This window comes from Pipistrellus hanaki (genome assembly GCF_964339955.1).
Source record: "Pipistrellus hanaki genome assembly, chromosome: 19".
NCBI classification, from domain to species: Eukaryota; Metazoa; Chordata; class Mammalia; order Chiroptera; family Vespertilionidae; genus Pipistrellus; species Pipistrellus hanaki.
This window is the reverse complement of record NC_140521.1, coordinates 11,609,053-11,618,064: the sequence shown is the minus strand read 5'-3', so window position 1 is coordinate 11,618,064 and position 9,012 is coordinate 11,609,053. Positions and strand designations below refer to the sequence as shown.

The following is a 9,012-nucleotide window of genomic DNA, read 5'->3' as shown; positions in this document are numbered from 1 at the left end:
CGACCAATACTTTACTGGCACACTAGAAATAAGCCCGTACAAACCACAGTTATAAAAATTAATTTGTCGCTAAAAAACCCCACCCCAGTCCCGCGTATCTTGTGTTCTCTGGACCGTCCAGGAGCTCAGCTCTTCTGGGCCTCCTGCAGGAGCCTGAGCAGGGGGTCATCCGCCCGGAGGGCGAAGGTGAGGGTGCGCTGCTGGTAGTGCTCGGGGTCGCGCTCCAGGTTCTCGATCACCTCCGCCAGCAGGTGGGCCCGCTCCACGCCCGAGCCGGGCGCCTCGAAGCCCAGGGCGGTGAAGTGCACGTGCAGGTGGTAGTAGGAGGGCAGGTAGTGCAGGTACACGCGGAGGCGGTCCCCCCTCACCCGGTACCGCTGCAGGATGGCTTCCTGGGGAGAAGGGAGCGGTGGGAGAGGGGTCACCGTGCTGCCCCTCCTCCCGCCCTAACCTCAGAGCAACCTTCGGACAGGTAATAAAACTGCCCACAGCCCTCTGCCCACCGCGCTGCAGGTCCCTGCATCCCTCTGGATCAGAGCGGGCAGGTGACAGCCAAGCTGAGGCTCTTGCTTTAAAAAAAAATATAAATATATAAAGAAATATATATATATATATATATATATATATATATATATATATATGTGTGTGTGTGTGTGTGTGTGTGTGTATATATATATATATATATATATATATATATATATTTAAATCTTTATTGATTTCAGAGAGGAAGGGAAAAGGAGAGAAACATCAGGGATATCAGGGATGGGAGAGAATTATTGGTCAGCTGCCTCCTGCATATCCCGCACTGGGAATCAAACCCACAACCTGGCCATGTGCCCTTGGCTGGATTCTAGCCTCTCTTCCCCCATCTTCCCTCCCCTCGGGGCTCCTTTCAGCACCCCCATAATTTCATTCGACTCAACAGTCACCCCACATAGACAGTCTCCCGAATCCCAGGAGTCAGGAATACGGCTCTGTCTGCGGGCTAGAGGCGGTTCCTGCACTCACACCTCAGAGCCATCGATCCAGCTACAAGAAACGTGGCTGTGTGTGCGGCTGTCACAGCCAGACAGGCGACCCTGGGCTGGGCCTGGGGGGGAAGGCAGGCACCGAAGTGGGAACTTAGGAGGAGGAGAGAGGGGGTGAGGAGGGTTGGCGGCAGGGCCTGGAGAGAGCCTGTGCAGCCCCACGCAGACTCAGAAAGAAGCCCCCGTCGCAGACACCGTCTGGGGAGGGTGAGGAGGGTACAGGGAGCACGCTGAAAGCAAGAGGTGATTGATTCCTCTGGGCTTCGACGTGTTGCCAGGGCAACTCACCTGCCCCTCCCGGAGGATGTTCCTGAGCAGCGGCAGGTGCTCCGAGGTGAGGTCCCGAATCGACCTGATGCCCCGGCGGTGGCAGATGGCGATCAGGTACAGGTCATCCAGCTGCAGGGAGCGGGAGGACAGCGGGCTCAGCGGGTGGCAGAGCCGGGAACTGCCCAGCGAAGCCAGCAGGCGCCCACCCCCAGGCCTGCGGTGCCAGCCACAGCCCGCCCCAGGGACCCCACAGCAGGACTGATGCCCAGCGATGTGGGCGTCCACGAGCCCAGGGAGTGGACGGCCTAAGGAACGGAACTTCTGTCCATTCCTCCTGCAAAGGAATATCCTAAACTCGGAGCTGATGGGGCTCACGTGCCAGGACAACTCTCCCCTGAAGAGTTAATGGTCTAATCGCATGGACACAAGTGACTCCTCAGACACGAGGTGACAGAAGGACTGGGAGAAGGAAGACCAGCTGGGGCCATCCGGAGAGGCTTCCTGGAGGAGGCGGCGGGGATCGGCGTCTTGAAGAGGTGGGCTTACAGGAGGGGCCTTCGGGGAGAGGCAACAGTGAGAGCAAAGGCTCGGAGGCAGGAAAGCATAGAGCTGAGGGCAGAGGAAATAACCCGATCTGCAGGGACTCGAAGGCGGTGAAGGCGTGTGAAGGCGGAGAGGGAGCCGGGACCGGTTCGGCAGGGGCACCACCAGAGCCGCACTGACCTTCTCCTCTCCCCACCCCTCTCCACCCCCTTGTCCCCAGCAGCCCTTCCCACTGTCCTCCCTGAGAACAGCGCCTGGCCCAAACCTGGAGGTCACCACGCTGCAAAGAACCAAAGTCGACAAGATGGTGCCCATGACAGAAATGAACGCCTCTGGCCCAGAATCTGTCCCCACCCCTCCCCTCCCCGGCCCGCTGGCCTTGGCTATCACATCCTGTGCCTGCGTGTGAGGCAGGCCCAGCCTCCCGGGCTCCAGGGGAAGGCCTGGGGCAACTCCAGCAGCACTCAGCCCTGTGTCTGAGCTGCCAGATTCCTCCACGAGATATAGTCTGGGGACCGGCCCCGAGCTGAAAAGCGGGAATGAGGTTTTCCATGTGGCACCTGATGTCCATGTGCCTCTTCCTGCCAGCGGTCCCCTCCCGCCCCAGACGCTCTCCGCTGCCAGGGCTCCAGCCTCTCTGGGCTCCCTGCCCCAGGCCTGCTGCACACGGGCCCGGGGGAGCCTCTGGCAGATGACAGAGCTGTGCCAACCGGGCTCTCTCGCCCACAAGCGCCTTCGGTGCTCTCCTTTTCCGGGACACGCGTCCAGGACGTTTACTCTCTCATGAGGTGGAGGCCCCGGGAGAAGCCAGGAGAGAAAAAACAAAACGTCTTAAACTCCAGGCATGGGTGTGTCTGTGGATGTCTGCGGTCGTCCCAGGTGTCACTATCACAGGACTCCCGAAGAATAGGAGCCTTTGTTTTAATGCCGCCTGATGGCCATCCAAACATGACACTCAGTCGCACCCCCTGCTCCCCCGACGTGGACTGAGGCGGGCGGCCCGGCGCTGGGCGTCGGCTCATGGCGGGGTGTGGAAGGGAAGAGAACGCCATCCTCGGATATCAGACGTTACTTCAGATGTTCTGCAGCCAAAGGGCCTCTGGCTCAGAGAAACTCTCTGGAAAAGGCCAGACAAGGGGCCGGCAAGGGTCTCACACTGGCACCCCAGGGGGTGGCCGGGAAGGCAGCCATCAATCTCATTTTACAAGGGAGGACGGAGGACTCGGAGGGGCAGCTTCCTGGCTCAGGCTGAGGGGTGAGAATGCGATTGGCCGGAGCTTCGGAGGGCGAGCCATCCCTCCGCCTCGGGGTGACCCGAAGGGCAGTGTCCTGTGCTGAGAACTTAGACCAGAGAACTGAAGTCACATGGCCTGAAAGTGCACGTGTGTCTCCATAAACACACACACATGCTCCTACGTACAACAGGGAAAGGCTCTCTGGAAGGACAAAGAAATGATCTCTCCTCGCCGAGACCGGTTTGGCTCAATGGATAGAGCGTCGGCTGGGGACTGAAAGGTCTTGGGTTTGATTCCGGTCAAGGGCATGTACCTTGGTTGCGGGCATATCCCCAGTAGGGGGTGTGCAAGAGGCAGCTGATCGATGACACTCTCTCATCGAAGTTTCTAACTCTCTATTTCTCTCCCTTCCTCTCTGTACAAAATCAATAAAATATATTTTTAAAAAAAGAAAAGAAATGATCTCTCCTGGGGAAGGGAAGTAGAGGAAGGAGGGTGACGACCTATTCTCCCTGCACACCTTGGGCTGTGTGCACGTTTACTCTGTGCAGGTACGAACCAGACCTACAACGAATAAGCAACTAAAACACGCAGGCGATCTCTTAAGAGAACCGAGGGAGGGATGTGTGGCTCCAGGAAGGCAGAGGTCTGGCACACATTAGGGGCGTGGCAGGTATTCGTGGCACGGATGGATGGACACATGGACGCAGAGTCTTGCTAATTAATCCCGAGTCATTAACATAAATACAGGGCATCCCCCAAAAAATGTACACACAGCTGAGTTCTACTGCATTTTGAAAATGAAGTGTATTTTAATACATTTAGTGTAAATGTAATAAGCACTGCCTTCATAATTATTACAGATTTTGGGGGACACCCTGTATGTAAAGACACCCTCCTGGGAGAAAGAGCAGCGGGAGGTTCCAGGCGAGCAGAAAGCCTCCCCGGAGAAAATGCAGGTGCGCGCTCTCCTCCACCCCTGCCCGCCCTCTCCCTGCTGGGTACACTGCCTAATTGTCAGGTTCTGTCACAGTGACATATGGCACTACCAAAGTGCTAATTAAGCAAAGGTTAAGAACAATGGCACCTATATTACCATCAAGGAAAGTCTGACTTAAAAAAACATTTTAAAGAGAGAAAGGCAGCCGAAACCGGTTTGGCTCAATGGATAGAGCGTCGGCTTGGGGACTGAAAGGTCCCGGGTTCGATTCCGGTCAAGGGCATGTATCTTGGTTGCGGGCATATCCCCAGTAGGGGGTGTGCAAGAGGCAGCTGATCGATGACTCTCTCTCATCGATGTTTCTAACTATCTCTCTCCCTTCCTCTCTGTATAAAATCAATAAAATATATTTTTAAAAAAATAAAGAGAGAAAGGCAGAGGGCGGGAGGAAAAGGGGGAAAGAAGGGGGGGAGAGAGAAAGAGAGAGAAGGAGGGAGAAAGGGAGGGAGGGAGGGAGAGAAAGAGAGAGAGAGAGAGAGAGAGAGAGAGAGAGACAGAGAGAGACAGAGAGAGCGAGAGCTCAGTTGCCTCCCACATGCACCCCAACCAGAGACTGAAATCTGGGAATCTGCCATGACCTGAACCAGTGACCTTTTGGTGCACGGAATGACGCTCACTCAACTGAGCCCCATGGGCCAGGGCAACAGCCTGACATTCAGCGTGCGCATCCTCAGTCGCGGAGGACCAGTCCGGACCTGCGGCTGGATGCCAGTGCAGCTCCTGGAGCCTCTCTGTCTTAGAGGAACAGAAGAGGGCAGCCCTGCTGGCCTTCTCAGTGCGTGGGCTTCTAGAATGAAGACGCACAAGTCTGTCTCCTGTTGCCCCTCAGGCCAATCACAAGCTCAGATCTTGTGAGTCAGGAGTTCCTCCCACCCCACCCCCACCTCCCATGACCAGGCTGCAACCCAGGACCTCCAGGCGCAGGGCTGCCAAGGGGCAGATGGGGTTTGCACAAGGCATTGCCCACAGCTGCCACCAGCATCCCCAGGGCCTGTCCCAGCTCCCCCATTCCAGGGCCAGTCCTGGCTGCCTCTGTGGAGGCTTGAGGTGGGGCTGAGCTGCGGGGGGATGGTAAGATGGGGGCCGTCTCTCTCCACTACTGCACCCCACACTCTGCTCTTGCCTAGCTCTCCAACTCCTGGAAACTCCCTTCATTTCCTTCCACCCGAGCCACGTTCAGGAAGCCCCACAGGCTGGTAAGGCAGCTGGCGCTCACGAGCCTGTGCGCCTGAGCCGCGAGGCTGGCCCGGTGCCCGGCCCTGGGCTCCCAGCCCCCATGTCTGGCAGCGAAGGGGGCACGGCAGGTCCGGAAATCACCCGATCAAGACCAAGCAGGCTGCCGGGGAGCCCGGTAAGGATCCAAAGACCCCGAGAGCAGGCCCAGGCCGGGAAAGAAGCGGGAGGCGTCCCAGCCGAGGCGGGCGAGGCGGGCAGGGCCCAGCCCCCTGAAGGATGCCTCTGCAGGTCCCATGACTTCCAGAAGGGCCCACCCAAAGGCAGAACGGAAACCCACGGAGTCCAGTTAGAGGAGGGGGGCACCTATCTACTCCCCACTTCCTACTCGGTGATTACGCCTCTGGCCTCCGGGGCCTTCTCCTGGCCCCGACCTGCCGCGGGCCGAGTCCGGCCCCAAGGAGGCTGCGGAGGGACACGCACCCCTGGAGGCCGCTGTCTCCTGTTCTTTAAGGGCAGGGCATGCAGGCCCCCCCCGGGGGGGGGGGTGGTACACGGTGTCTGCAGTGGGCAGGTGCAGGGGAGTGAGGGTGGGAGGAGGGAAGGTGGAGAGACAGAGAGGTTTCAGAAAACTGGGAGGGACAGAGAGAAGGTGGCTCCCCAGAAGCCTGCTCCTTTGGGGGTGGAACGGCAGCAGGCACGTGGCGACCAGGGAGCACCATGGAGAGGCTCAGGCGAGGAGGGGCTGCCGGGACCCCCCCCCCCGGAACCAGGGCGGCGCAGGGGCGGCCACAGGTGGCTCACCGTGACTGCTGCCCATCACTGATTCAGCCCGGGGGCCGGCCTCGGCCTGCCGGTGTCTAGGGAGATGAAGAAAAGCAAACAGGCCGGCGCGGGGCTGCAGAAAGTGAGAGTGGCCACCCAAGCCACTTGGCGGGTTAAGGAGCAGCCCGTATGGTTATATAAACATCGCCTCAGCCCGCCTCCCTCCCCGCCCCCCCCGCAACCACACACAGACCCGCTGGGGGGTGGGGACTGGAGGAGACAGAGAGGGCTTTAAAGTGTCCACTGAGCCCTAACCAGTTTGGCTCAGTGGATAGAACATCGGCCTGCGGACTGCCAGGTCCCGGGTTCGATTCCAGTCAAGGGCATGTACCCTGGTTGCAGGCACATCCCCAGTAGGGGGTGTGCAGGAGGCAGCTTGATCAATGTTTCTCTCCCATCGATGTTTCTAACTCTGTATCCCTCCTCCCTTCCTCTCTGTAAAAAAAAAAAAAAAAAATCAATAAAATATATATTTAAAAAATAAATAAAAATAAAGTGCCCACTGAAGCATAAACACTCTGAATGACAGGTATGCATTAGCGTGCAGAGCTCAGACCTCTCCCTGTTGGTTAAGGACAATCTGCTTAGAGAGTGGGAGACCAGCGCGGGAAAGAAAGAAGGGGGCTTAAGGTAAGATTACGGCGGGTCAGCCACCCGCCCCGGCGCAGGACGCCGAGGGCAGAGAAGCCCAGCGCTTACCTGCTGCTGGTTCCACTTGAGGTCGGGGATGAGGACAAAGCCGTCAGAGGGGTCCGGGTTCTCAAAAACAATCCGGTCGGCTTCCGCCTTCTTGTCGAGGATGTTGTACACCCACTGGTAGCGGAGGGAGAGAGGGTTCATTCCCATGCTGGGCTAAGGAAGCTCTGGCCCCTCCAAGAGAACAGCCCCGGAGCTCAGGGCATCCGAACTCAGGCTGCCCCGGCCCCCTGCGGACACTCGGTCACCAGCCACCTCACAAGGCCCCGCGGGGCAGAGGGCGCTGGCTCGTCAGGCTCTTCAGGTCCGGAGTGTGCATACACTGCTGGGGCCACGCAGGCCTGGGAACCAGGGGAGAGTGGCTCCACGGGCCCCGCCCACATCACTGAGGACCTCAGCAAACGGTCAGGTTGGGGGGGTTCCCTCTGCACAGGAAGCTGGCTCCATGCCAGGGCAGAGTCTACAGAAGGTGTGGGATCCTCAGAGTGGCCGCCCACCTGGAGCCACAGCAGTTCCCGCTGACATGGTCCCTGTGTAACAAAGCAGACCTGGCCTGGCCAGTGTGGCTCAGTGGTTGCGCATTGACCTATCAACCAAGAGGTCACACAGTTCGATTCCCGGTGGGGGCTCGATCCCCAGTAAGGAGTATGCAGGAGGAGCCAATCAATGATTCTCTTATCTACCCAGGGCTCTGGCCCTCCCACACCCCTTGCGTCTGCTACTGTTGCTGCTGAGTCTTAGGGAGTCCATCCTTGGGCACAGTGTGGGTCCCAAGGACATCAGTTTACAATCAAGGCCCCAATGGCCTCTCTGAAGAAGCCCCCTGCCAGGAGGTTAAGATAAGGCCTGTTCTCACAGGGCTCAAACACCCCAGACCACAGACTCCGCATTTCTCCACTTTCCCCAGCTCTGAGCAGCCTTTGCAAGAGAGACTTCCTCCCAGGACAGTGCACTCCATGCCAGAACCATAGAACCTGCTGGAAAGCCAGCCAGAGGCCACGCTGGGCTCACACCGCTGCCCCTCCGCTTGTCATCACGGCCTCCACGCTCATGCAGGGGTGAAATGGGAGGCCAGGGCACTGACACCAACACCCGTGAAGGGCTGTGTCAGCAAAAGCAGGGGCAGAGGCTGGTTTAGGGTCTGCACACCTCATCCCAGGAATCTGCATCCTTGGCTGTCAGCTCCTAGCCAGCACGGCCAAGGTCAAGTGCAGCTTTCTGGGAAGGAGAGCTCAGGAGCAGAGGGGGCCTGCCTGGGACTAGCTGGGCTACCCAGCCTCCTGGTAGGACCCACAGCCAGGTCACAGGTGGGCCACCCACCACAGAGAAAAAAGGCCGCACTTCCCGAGAAGAGCCTGGCCGCCCGGGAGAGGTCTGGAGGGTGAAGAGGACCAAACTTTTGCCTTTGGGGAACTCATTTTTAAGCTGTGAATTAAGAAACAAGTCTCAGAAAGAAACTTGGACCCTCCTCCCTTTCCTGCCTAAGAGATGCAGAGAGTGAGTGACACCTATTCCAGGAATGGAATCCGGGATGTCGCCTTAGCAGCCTAATTTGAACTGAGTTTGGTAGGCGGAGGCGACAAGCCTGACTGGGGAAAGGGAAGGAGGAGAAGAGAGATGGTGCTGACCGAAGGGCAAGACTGACGCAGATGGGAGGATGGAGTGGCGACACCAGGCGGGCGGTGAGGAGCGCAGTCTTACGCCCTGCCAGGCCCTGCTCCAGTGCCTCACGGGTTGTCCTCACAGCAATCCTGGGAATTCGGGGCTGTGAGCACCCCACTTTGCAGGTAAGGGAAAGGCAGGGCAAGGAAGTTCACACAATTCTAAGCCAGAGCCTGGACTCGGAGCCCGAGCTCCAGGCTCCCTGGGAAAGGTCTCTGGGAGAGTGGGAGGGGCCTCAATCCACGCGTCTCAGCCAGGACCCCAGATGAGAAAGAGAGAACCAGGATACAGGATCCCCTCATCCCCAAGGGGCTCTGTATGGGGAGTAGCTGCTTTCTGAAGGAAAGGCAGGGAGATGGCCACCCGGTGATGAGGGCTGTGAGCGGCACGGAAATGCTCCTGGCATGGTCCAGCAGTGACATGGCCCGCTCCCTCCGGGCCCTCTCCTCCTTGGGGCATCCCGCTTCCTCCCCACGCTCCTGCTTCTCTGCTCAGCCCTGCTGGCCCCTCCTCTGGCCCCTTAACCTGCAGGCATCTCAGCTCTGCACTGTTCCGTCCTGTTCCCTAGAACTGTCCCCTG

General features: G+C 58.5%; 1 protein-coding gene across 3 annotated transcripts in view; it reads right to left on the bottom strand.

The window, feature by feature from the left end:
- DCPS (decapping enzyme, scavenger) overlaps window positions 1-9,012 on the bottom strand; it is a 35,091-nt gene continuing 26,079 nt past the window's right edge. For all 3 annotated transcript variants that reach the window (XM_084867583.1, XM_084867581.1, XM_084867582.1), the window contains 3 exons: window positions 6,774-6,887; window positions 1,317-1,427; window positions 1-392 (listed from right to left, as the gene is read on the bottom strand). In XM_084867583.1, the coding sequence (XP_084723709.1) occupies window positions 126-392; window positions 1,317-1,427; window positions 6,774-6,887 (492 nt within the window). In that variant the 3' untranslated portion in view covers window positions 1-125. The remainder of the gene's footprint in view (window positions 393-1,316; window positions 1,428-6,773; window positions 6,888-9,012) is intronic.